Source organism: Panthera onca, chromosome A1 (assembly GCF_046562875.1).
Source record: "Panthera onca isolate mPanOnc1 chromosome A1, mPanOnc1 haplotype 2, whole genome shotgun sequence".
NCBI lineage: Eukaryota > Metazoa > Chordata > Mammalia > Carnivora > Felidae > Panthera > Panthera onca.
Genome location: NC_138339.1, coordinates 123,641,352 through 123,653,729, shown reverse-complemented (window position 1 = coordinate 123,653,729; position 12,378 = coordinate 123,641,352). Strand labels below are relative to the sequence as shown.

Below are 12,378 nucleotides of genomic sequence, written 5' to 3'. Positions count from 1 at the left end.
CAAATCTCAAATGTACAGCTCCATAACTTTTATATATGTATACGTCATTGCACATTTCACTGCAGTTTGTTTTTTTTTTAACTCAACAATATTGTGACATTTATTCCATAGTGGGACATATGGATCTAACTCATGCTTTTCATGGTGGCATAGTATTCCATAGTATGAATCTGTAATCAGTGCTCTAATTAGCCTCTCCCAATTGATGACTAGTTAGGTTCTATCCAAGTTTTTGCTTTTATATGTTATTAGATTTTAAAACTCTAACTTTTTTACTTCATGTAAGAATAATACATGCTCAGTATAAAACACTGGATATTTCAAAAATGTATGGCTTAGAAAGCAAAAGTCCTTAGGGCACCTGGGTGGTCCAGTTGGTTAAACGTCTGACTTTGGCTCAGGTCATGATCTTCTGGTTCATGAGTTCAAGCCCCACATCGGGCTCTGTGCTGACAGCTCAGAGCCTGAAGCCTGCTTTGAATTCTGTGTCTCCCTCTCTGTGCCCCTCCCCTGCTTGTGCTCTGTTTCTCTCTCTCTCTCTCAAAAATAAATATTTAAAAGAATTTTAAAAAAAGAAAGCAAAAGTCCTTCATAATCCCCTCTCAGATAACCACCGAATACAGAAGTTATTTTCGGCATATACCACATATATCATTTATATTGTGTTATCTCTGTACGCTATTGAAAACATAAATAGGGTTATACTTTTTTTTTTTTTTTGCGGCTAAAGCCATTGGATTTTGAATTCTGGGTCCTTGTCTGCTTCCCAGCAGGGAAGATGCCAGGCCCTTTTAAGCTATAGACTCTGAGAATCAGGTTCTCAGAAATCGGGACTTCAATTGCCACCTGTTCTGCCTCATTGTTCTTAGACCTTCCCATTCCTCCTCCAGGACAACCTTTCTCCCCAAGGGTCCTGTACTTCTCTGGAACTCTGAGTCCATTTCTGTTCTTATCTTTACAAATCTCTCCCTCACCCCCCAACACACATACATGATAAATATATGACTTATCCACATCCTTTGCTATGTAAGCCACTTTTACAGATACATATATTCTTTATTTACAAAGTAGGCTTAAAAACTAACAGAGTCACATTTTAAAGTTGTTTCATCTTTCCCTTTGAATAATGCCAATAATACTAGTAGAATATACAAGTTATCCACCAATGAATACTAAGAGATTCGGTGGACAACTTGTATATGCACAGCCTTCCATTCACGTGTTCCTTATCTTCCCACCTCCTCTCCAGGACACAGAGGGAGTTTGGGAGACTGTCTTTAGATTGAATGGCCAGACTGTTTTCCAGGCTGAAAGCCTCCAAGAATGCCCCTGATTAGAGTGTGGGCTGAGCCTGCAGTTAGCATCCACTCTATGGATGCACGCTCATCCCTTTGTTGTTGGTCCACAGGAAAGAGCAGTGGTTGAGGGCTCTTGGAACCCAAAGCAGGACACCAATCCCAGTTTCACAGGGACTGAGCTTGTACACTTCCCTCAAGGAAAAAGGTGGGCAGAGATGAGTCTTTTATGATGCTGCTCTTCTCAGGAACATTGTATCATCATCATCATCATCATGGGCTACTTGATGAACACTTCCTTCAGGCCAGGAACTTGATATATACATTTCATTATTTAATCTCATAGTCCCATGAAGGTGTGAATATGACCCCTATTTTACTGATGAGAAAAGCCAAGTTTCAAGAGGTCAAGTAACGCGTGCAAACTGCACACTATGAATAAATAACAGATTAGGTCTCAAACCCACTGACAGCAGAGCCCTGGCTCTAAATCACCATGTCACTGTACGACACTACCTCTCAGCACCATTGACCTCAGTAAAGGAAGAAGCACAAGTGTGCATAACCAACTTCTTTTTTCAGACTATTTCACCAGGAGGAAGCCCACATTTGCATAATGGTATCTTCTCCAAGGACAGAATAGGGACAGTATTTCTCTTTCCTACTAGAGATTTTGAACCCCTCTATATGTGATTTAGACTGTGGTTCTATGACATAAAGTCTTGGAATACCATGGAATGCTTCTGTTTGTTTGCTTGTCTGGTTAAAGAAGCGGCCGTCTTGCCCAACAACATGTGAGTATAAATGTTGTTTTCTTGAGCTGCTCATTATTCAGCCAGTCATTCATGAATTCACTCAACAAGTGTCTTTGATATGCCAGGCACTGGGGATTAAAAGAGGAACAAAAGAGACAATATCTCTGCTCTCCAGAAACTGACAGTCTATTGAATGAGACAGTTGTCCAACAATTACAATAAAATGTGATCAATCTCTGATGGTAGGACTCTAATCTAGGGGCACCTAACCTAGTCTGGAGTGACTGGTCAGGAAGGCTTCCTGAAAGATGACTTTTAGGCTAAAACTAGGCTGCCAGCAAACATAAGAAAGTGTTATAGGAGGCAGGTGGCAAAGCTAGTGTCATTTCTTTGGTTAGCAGTTCCCATGAAGTAGGCAATGGATATAGGGCCAGACCTCAACAACAGAATAAATGCTGGTAGCAGCACACCCCAAAACATATGTAACAAAAGAGAGTGGCTGTACAAAAAGAATGTAAAATCTGGTACAATTCCTTTGCTACCACTATTCTGATTTTTGACCTTTAAAAAATGAGCCATTTCAAATGCACAAAGCCTAGGGGTGCCTGGGTGGCTCAGTCGGTTAAGCGGCCGACCGACTTCGGCTCAGGTCATGATCTCACAGTCCGTGGGTTCGAGCCCCATGTCGGGCTCTGTGCTGACAGCTCAGAGACTGGAGCCTGCTTCAGATTCTGTGTCTCCCTCTCTCTCTGACCCTCCCTCATTCATGCTCTGTCTCTCTCTGTCTCAAAAATAAATAAACATTAAAAAAAAAACACACACACAGATGCACAAAGACTAGCTTTCCAAGGAAATAGATTGATATCTAATAGATAATCTCTAATAGCCTCAAATGGTGGTGCTCTCTCAGAGTTTGGAATGTGTGGGAGACATTTTTATGTTTTAAAAGTACACCTTAGAAAATATCACCAAAAGGGATCATACCGATGCAGCTATAAAATCAACTCCTGTTTACCGAGTACTCCTTCCTCGTCATTCTAATAAGACACAATGAACTTGCCTATAGAGGCTGATATCTAAAAATAAGGAGTTCCCAAATTGTTTGGGCTGTACTCTTTACTCAGAGCACAGCAATCATCTTCTCTCTGCCAAGAGAAAACTTTAAATACAAAAATGCTTGCACTACTGGGTTCACAGCCAAGAGGGGAGATCAAATGCAGTGTGCTCACAATTTCAGTAGGATAATGGAAGGTAAACTGAGGGCTCTAAGATCCATGTGGGTTGACAGGGAGGAAAAATCACTCCAAGGAGAAATGTATTCATTAAGAAGATCTAGGGACGCCTGGGTGGTTCAGTCGGTTGAGTGTCTGACTCTTGATCTTGGCTCAGGCCATGATCTCCTGGTTTGTGAGACCCTGGGTCAGGTTCTGTGCTGATAGTGTGGAGCCTACTTGGGATTCTCTCTTTCCCTCACTCTCTGCCCCTCCCCTTTTATCTCTCTTTCTCTCTCTCTCTCTCTCAAAATAAATAAGTAAACTTAAAAAAAAAGATCTAGGGGCGCCTGAGTGGTTCAGTCGGTTAAGTATCAGACTCTTGGTTTTGGCTTGGGTCATGATCTCGTGATTTATGGGTTCGAACCCCACATCCAGCTCTGTGCTGATAGTGCGAAGCCTGCTTGGGATTCTCTCTCCCTCTCTCTCTGCCCCACCCAATCTCTCTCTCTCTCTCAAAATAAACTAAAAAAAATTCAATTTTGTTTTACAATATATATAGCGTGTATATATAGAGATATACACAATTTACATATAATAAAATGCACAGATGTTTAATGTTCAGTTCCATAGGTTCTGATAATTGTATATGTATATGTGTGCATGTGTGTGTGTGTAATCTCCATCTAAAACAATATATAGAACATTTCCATTATCCCAGAAAATTTCTTTGATCCCTTTCTTGATAAATCACCTCCCCAGTAATGGCAACCACTTTTTTTACTTCAAACACCAAAAATTAGTTTAGTCTATTTCTGGACTTCTATAAGTAAAATTGTATAGTTCATACTCTTTTGTAACTTTCTTCTTTTGCTTAACATAATCATTTTGAGATTCATTCGTGCTATTGAGTGTGTCAGTAGTTCGTCCTTTTTGTTGTTGTAGAATTCCTTTATATGAATGTCATAATTTGTTATCCTTGTTATCCCATTCTCCTACTGATGGACATTTGGGCTTTCTCCACTTTTGGACTATATATGAATACGGCTGTTATGAACAATTTGTGTATAAGCCTTTTTGTGGACATATGTTTTCATTTCTCTTGGGTATATACCCAAGAGTAGAATTGCTGGATCATATGATAGATGTAGATTTAATTTTATAAGAAGTTACAAAAACACTTCTCAAAACTATCATTTTACACTTTCACCTGCAATGTATGAGAGTTCCAATTGCTGTACCTCCTTGCCACCACCCATTGTAATCAGCGTTCTTGAATTTAGCCATTCCAATGGGTGTGAAATGGTATGTAATTATGATTTTAATTTGCATTTCCCTGAAGATTGATAAATTTCAAGGTATTTGAAAATAACCCTTGGTCAAAGGGGAAATTAGACACCTGGGTGGCTCAGTCGGTTAAATGTCTGACTTCTCTCCCTGCCCCTCCCCTGCTCATGCTCTGTCTCTCTCTCTCTCTCAAAAATAAATAAACATTGGGTGTTTATTGAGCCAACTGGGTGGCTCAGTCGGTTGGGCATTTGACTTTGGCCCAGATTGTGATCTTGTGGTTCATGGGTTTGAGTGCCATGTTGGGCTCTGTGCTGGCGGCTCAGAGCCTGGAGCCTGCTTCGGATTCTGTGTCTCTCTCTCTCTGCCTCTTCCCCTGCTCATGTTCTGTCTCTGTCTCGAAAATAAATAAACACTTAAAAATTAAATAAATAAATATACATCAAGAATTTTTTAAAGGGGAAATTAGAAACTATTTTACACTCAACGAAAGTGAAAGACATAACAAAAGTGTGGGATGCAAAAATAGTGTGCTTTTTAAATTTTTAAAAAACATTTATTTATTTATTTATTTATTTATTTATTTTTAATGTTTATTTATTTTTGAGACAGAGACAGCATGAACGGGGGAGGGTCAGAGAGAGAGGGAGACACAGAATCCGAAGCCGGCTCCAGGCTCCGAGCTGTCGACCCAGAGCCCGATGCGGGGCTCGAACTCACAAACCGTGAGATCATGACCTGAGCCGAAGTCGGAGGCTCAACCAACTGAGCCACCCAGGCGCCCCAACATTTACTTATTTTTGAGAGACACAGAGACAGAGCACAAGTAGGGGAGGAGCAGAGAGAGAATGAGGCACAGAATCCAAAGCAGGCTCCAGGCTCTGAGCTGTCAGCACAGAACCCGATGCGGGGCTCGAACTCACAAACTGTGAGATCATGACCCAAGCCAAAGTCGGTCATCCAACTGACTGAGCCACCCAGGCACCCACCAAATAATGTGCTTTTAATGCTTTATTAGAAAGTGCTTGTATTTTAAAAAAGGAAAAATATAAAATCAGTGATGTAAGCTCCTACTTTAAGAAGTTAGAAAAAGAACAAATTATATTCTTAGTAAGTAGAAGAAGGAAATAAAAGTAAGAGCAGAAATTAATAAAAGAGAAAATGTAAAGAGAAAATACAAGGTCAAAAGCTGGTCCTTTGGAAGGATTAATAAAATTTGATAGTTTTAATCCTAGCAAGATTTGTCAATAAATAAGGGGAAAACAAAAATAACCAACAACAGGCAATCAAAAATGGACATCTTTATAGATGCTATGGATAGTAAGAGGAACAATAAAATATTATGAGTAAATTTATTCTAATAAATTGGACAACTTAAATGAAATGGACAAGTTCCTTGAAAAACACAATTATCACAATGGATATAAGAAAAAAGAAAAATCTAAATAGCCCCATACTTATTAAAGAAATTGAATTTATTATCAAACTCTTACTGCGAAGAAAATTCCACAGCCAGATGGCTTCAGTGGTGAGTTTTACCAAATATTTATTTAAGGAAGAAAAAAATAACAATCCTACACAAACTCTTTCAAAACAAAGAAGAGGGAACACTTCCCAATTTATTTTATGAGGCCAGAATAGCCTTGATATGAAAACCTGATGAAGACACTAAAAAAAGTTATAAACTGATATTCTTCATGAACATACATGCAAAAACCTATAACTCTTTGATGCAGCCATTTCATTTCCAGAAGTTTATCCTAAAGATGCACTCTTAGAACTGTACAAAGATTAACTGTAGGACATCCACTATTGGGATATTTTTAATAGTAAGAATTAGAAATAACTCTACAAACAACAATGTTCCCCCAAATATGACAAGTTAAATAAATAAGGTCCATTTATATGACAGAATACATAGCCATTAAAATATGGTAGAAATGTGTATTGACACAAGAAAATTCACTATATATTGTTTATTCTTTATTTTTTTGTAAATTTTTAAAGTTTATTCATTTATTTTGAAAAAAATAAATAAAAGTAGATTACCAAAGATTTCAGGTGCTCTCACCATTAAAAAAAAAGCAAGGCAATGGATATGTGCATTATCTTTTTTAAAAAATACTTTATTTATTTGTTTGTTTTTAATGTTTACTTTTTTTTGAGAGACAGAGAGAGTACAAGCGGGTGAGAGGCAGAGAGAGAGGGAGACTCCGAATTTGAAGCAGTCTCCAGGCTCTGAGCTGTCAGCACAGAGCCTGATATGGGGCTCAAACTCGTGAACTGCAAGATCATGACCTGAGCCGAAGATGAGTGCTTACCGCCTGAGCCACCCAGGTGCCCCTGAATATGTTCATTATCTTGACTGTAATAATCATTTCACTTCATGGATTTCAATTTTTTTTAACGTTTATTTATTTTTGAGAGACAGAGGGAGACAGAGCATGAGCAGGGGAGGAGCAGAGAGAGACGGAGACACAGAATCCGAAGCAGCACCAGGCTCTGAGCTATCAGCACAGAGCCCGACACGGGGCTTGAACTCACGAACCATAAGATCATGACCTGAGCCGAAGTCGGACACTTAACCGACTGAGCCACCCAGGCGCCCCACACTTTATGTATTTCATGTTGTAGACCTTAAATACACAGTTTGTATTGTTATTATTATTATTTTTTTTTTTACCAAAAGTAGATTACCAAAAAGTATTATGGCATGATTCTACCTTTTTCGAAGAAAAATGTGTATTTATATGTAAAAAAAAAAAAAGACTGGAAGGCATAAACCAAATAGCAATCATTAAATGATTAGAGTATGGTTGACTTTTTTTTTTTTTCTCCTCGTATTGATGGTGTACTGATCCCTGGGATTGAGGATTTCCCCACGAGCATCAGTGCTGCTGCTGCTTCTTCTTCTTCTTCTTCTTCTTCTTCTTCTTCTTCTTCTTCTTCTTAAGTCCATTCATTTATTTTGAGAGAGAGGGAGAGAGAGTGTGCTCAAGTGAGGGGGGGAGCAGAAAGAGGAGAGAGAATATTCCAAGCAGGTTTTGTGTTGTCAGTGTGGAGACAGACGTGGCGCTCGATCCCACGAACTAGGAGATCATGACCTGAGCCAAAACCAAGAGCTGGACACTTAACCAACTGAGCCACCTAGGTGTTCCAAGTATGGTTGACTTTTATTTCCTTTTTTTTTGATTACCTGTATTTCTTGCAATATCTATATCTATATAGAGATATAGAGATAGTTTTTTTAATACAAAAAACTTACCGGTTGAAGAAAAAAGTTTTAAATTTGAACAATGGGCATTTTTGTACCTCTTCTATCACAGTTCTTAGGAAGAAAAGATTTGGGTAGGGGGCACTTGGGTGACTCAGTCAGTTGAGTGTCAAACTCTTGATTATGGTTCAGGTCATGATCCTAGGGTTGTGAGGCCGAGCTCTGAATCAGTTTCCTCACTGAACTGGGAGACTGCTTAAGATTCCCTCTCTCTTTTTCTTTTTCTCTCTCTTTGGCCCTCTCCCCTGCTCATGCTCTCTAAAATAGAAATTAAAAAATAAAAAATAAAAAAAGATTTGGGACTGTAGAATATTCCTCTTCACCTCCAACCTCAAATACATCCACCTTGGATGACTGGATGCAGTTTTCCCCTCCTTTGATTTGCTGGATCCACAGTGGCCTGTCCCATTGGTCCAACCTTTACTCAGTAGGTGAGGCAGTATAAATTTTGCCACTGACCTATTGGGTAACGATTCACAGGATCTTTCTCTTAAGAGCTCCAGTTTCTCCTTTCAAAATTCAGGTTAGAATCAATGATATCCAAGGTCACTTCCAGATAGAGGAAAGAACACAGTTTTAGAATCAGAAAACCTCGGGATGGATGTGAGAATGTGGGCATCACTCCCCAGGAAAAAAATCCTTAATATTCTCTTGTGTGCCCCCCAGCCAGGTATTAAGTACCTCCAAGCCTAGGCCTGGTCTTGTATCTCACTGGTCATGGCATAGGACTCAACACAAGAGTAGTTCCTCAGTGAATTAGCTTTTGTCTCTACCTCCTAAAAAGCAACTCCAGAATAGATTTTCTAGGCTTGCTCCTGATGGTGATCTGAACCACAAGGTTGGTTTTAACTACTGGAGCACACACTACACGTTTTTTGGTTCTTTGTTTTTCCTGAGGTAACTGCTGCAGTGCTTGTCTGTAACAATTCACCAAGCAGAACAAGGTGTGGGTACCTCTCCTACAAGTGACACGTCTGTGGCTAATGGACATTCAAGTTGTCATCCTTTTGGGGGCCTGGTCATAAAGGCCATCTCACAGCTGCCCGAGGAATGCTCAAAGAAACACATTCCCAGCAGGTGCCCTGGATGTTACAAGGCTTCTAGAAAGCGCTCTGACAAGACCCTGCACTTCACGGAAGTCACAGCTTTGCCTCTATAAAGCTGTGTGACCTTGGACAAGTCCCTTCCTCCTTCGAGAACATTGCAATGGGCCTAAGTACCTCCTCCCGGGTCAGTCTATGCTATGGCGCTGATCAAGTGACCTGGAAAACATTCGCTTTTAAACGTTTATGGATATTCGATGCCACACATGAGGGTACCCGAGGCAAGGGACTCAAGGGTTGCGGCGCGCAAGGAGGTACCACCCGCGCCAAGAATCTCGCGAGATTTCCTCCCTGCGCTTCGCGACGTCATCCTCTCGGCGGCCGTGGCGGCGAAGGAGACGGCGCGTAAGATACTCACAGGGGCGGCCCGTATCCCTCCGCCGCCGGCGCGGTCCGGCCCTCCTTCCCATAGCCCGCCAATCCCCGCGCCTCCCGACCTGCCCCTCGGCCTGGGCCCACCCCGCGCTCCGGCGGCCCCACCCCGGCGGCGCCGCCCGCCCGTCCGCCCGCGCGTCCGTCCGTCCACCTGCAGCAGGCAGTCCCTCTGGTTGTCCGATCGAGCGGCGCCGGCCGAGCCCGAGGCCAGGGCTCTTGCTCCCCGGCGGAGGGATCCGCGGCGGCTGAGGAGGCGGCGCTGAGATTAGGTAGAAGAGGCAGCTACGGCGGCGGCGGCGGTAGCGGCGGCGGCTCGGGCGGCAGCGCATAAAGGGGCCGCCGCCGGGTGATGCGGTGACCGCTGCGGCAGGCTCAGGAGCCGAGTGGGCCGCGGCCCTCAGTCCATCCTGCCGAACCCGCGCTCCCGAACTGCCCATCTTCTCCAGTCGAGCCGCGATCACCGAGGCGGCCTCGCGCCCCCTCGCCCCTTCCCCGTCCCTCCCCTGTCCCCGTCCCCGCCCCGGGGGCCACCGCCACCCGCCTCCCACGATGGCTCTGAAGAGAATCCACAAGGTAAGCGGCCGGAGGTCGGCTGAGGGTTCCGGCCGCTGGGCGGGCCAGCTGAGCAGGCTGCGGCCTGCACTTCCCGCCGTCGCCTCCGCCTGGCTCGCGGCCTCTTCGGACCCGGCTGCCGGCGATGGCCCTGCCGGGCGCCCTTCCCACCCTGTTCCCAGTGATGGCGCCGGTAGAGGCCCGGCTCGCGGTCCGAGCTTAGGCCGGAGGTGCGCTGGCCCGCTCTGCGTTCCTCCCTGGCCTCCTTTCTAGGCCCCGCGTGGTATGGAGTCCCAGGGCCTCTGCCCGGCTTGGGACTGCTGCGCTAGAGGGCCATTGTCCGGCCATGCCGGGAGGGGGAGCTGGGGCTGGGGCGTTGAGCTGCCCCTTTGACAGAGGTCGAAAGGGCTCCTCGCCCCATCACTGCCCGTGTTCTCCCACCTCCCGCCCACCCCCGCCCACCTGCTATGGCTTCTTCCACCGACCCGCCAGAGCTTGGAGCCCATGTCCCAGGCAGACAGAGGAAGCCTTTTTGTCCGATCTACAAGTATTTCTTGAGTTCACTTACCTCTTGGTGGCCATACACTTCGGTCCACTCTACTTGTCCAGAAACTTAAGAGTAGGAAGTTCAGAAGGAGAAACAAAACAAAAACATGACTCTTGATGGAGGAGGGAAGTAGAGAAGCGTTTTGTTCTTTGAGGTTGCCAAATGTAAGAAACTACACTTCAGTTTTACAGGAATGGATCTAATAGAAAAGCTGTTAAATTTGCAAGGGTAGAGCTAGAAACTTGCACGTTGAAAACCACTGGAGAAATTAAAGTTTCCTTTTACAGTGTCTTCATAAAATGGATTTTAACGCTTGAATTAGGTAATATGTTCAAGGAGACTCTTTTAATTTGGAAGGAATTTTGCTAGACTTTTCCATTTGAAAGGATGTCTTTGCCCTTTACGATGAAAGGTTATTTAGTTACTGGTATGGAGGTATTCCTTATACAGTTTCTAGAGTATGGGCTTGGCTTAAAATTTAGGGTCCCTCCAATATTGTAACCTCCTGGTGCCCCTATCATGTTTTTTTTTTCTTAGAAGTGGTGAAGTACGATTGTACTTCTGATTTTTGTTGGTGTTTCACTTGGTTACTTGGAGAGGCTCTATTAAACCGCTAGCCACTTACAAGTAGATTGGTTATCCATCGGAGGAATGGGATGGAGATGCAAGGGAAAGAGAAGCAATATTCACCTTACCCTAAACTCAGTGAAAATGCAGGCTGTTGGACAATTAAAATACCTGTTTGCACTTGGTCTTCATTTCATTCATGTCAAAAACCTTTAATGTGAAATTAATCCCAGTGCTTACTGTAAATTAGGTTAGAGCCTTACCAACTTGTTTGGATTTACTTGACTTCTAACAAATGAAAAAAGGCAGACTTTAGACAGAGTAAACCTTGTATTGAAATGAAGCCGCTTATGTGTTAAAAGGAGCTTGAAACTTAAGGGGAAATTTCTTAAAGAACTTTTTAAGGGACTGAAGCACGCGGAGGGATGGTCATCCACATAAAAATATATATGTATTTTTAAGGCATTTAGGAGTTGCTGAGTTCTTCTACAGTCTAATTGGGAAGTACCAATTTGAGATTGTAACTGTATAAAATTTTTTTAACCCCCCCCTCCCGGCCCCAGCCCCGTGCTCTTATTTTAAAACCTGAAGAGAAGTATGTGTGATAACTTACAGATCAAGAAATATATCCTTTAGTGTCTATGTTAATTGATGTGCGTTACATTTTTCAGGAAAAAAAAGTAACATTCAAAACATGTATTTTAATCTTTTAATATACTTGCCCTGGTAATGTGGGTTGTTTTTTTTGTTTTGTTTTGTTTTTTTTTTGAGTTACTACGTATTCTTTAGATTTTCTTTAAAATATCTTCTTATAAAAATTTTAATAAGGAAAGTTAAGCTTAGGCAATGATACTTTGAACTTTTAAAACTCACAGTTAGCCTTTTACCCTCCTGGTTTATAATCTAGAGCCCTTTCCAGAGTATGCTTAACTTCTGAGACTGACAGGGATTTGAAATACAAAATTTATTTTTGGTATACTAGTCAATAAAATTGTGAAAACAAATGGAAATTTTCTTTTTCAATTTTTTTTTGTAATACCAATTTTTTAAAGTTTATTTATTTTGAGAGAGAGAGAGAGCACGCGTGCATGCAGAGGGGCAAAGAGAGGGAATCCCAGGCAGGCTCCTCGCTGACAGCCCCGATACGGGGCTCGAACCCTCAAACTGTGACATCATGACCTGAGCCGAAGTCAACCACTTAACTGACTGAGCCACCCAGGTGCCCCTGTGTAATGTCAGTTTTGAGTCCAGACTTAACCTAGGTATGGGTAAGACCAGTTTTCATATCTTCTTCTTGACCCTAGTAATGTATCTACAGTGGAATACAGAAAAAACTTAGTCGGCTTATGTAATTAATCTTGGTCTTAAACCTTCCCAGTTACCATTTTCTTAAAAAAAAAAAAAAAAAGTTC

General features: G+C 42.5%; 1 protein-coding gene across 3 annotated transcripts in view; it reads left to right on the top strand.

The window, feature by feature from the left end:
* The first annotated feature begins 9,335 nt into the window (after window positions 1–9,335).
* UBE2D2 (ubiquitin conjugating enzyme E2 D2) overlaps window positions 9,336–12,378 on the top strand; it is a 54,029-nt gene continuing 50,986 nt past the window's right edge. Inside the window, exon 1 of one of the 3 annotated variants that reach the window (XM_060637856.3) lies at window positions 9,336–9,873. In XM_060637856.3, coding sequence (XP_060493839.1) covers window positions 9,850–9,873 — 24 coding nt within the window. In that variant the 5' untranslated portion in view covers window positions 9,336–9,849. The remainder of the gene's footprint in view (window positions 9,874–12,378) is intronic. The other 2 variants (XM_060637857.3, XM_078450547.2) reach the window with 2 other exon arrangements.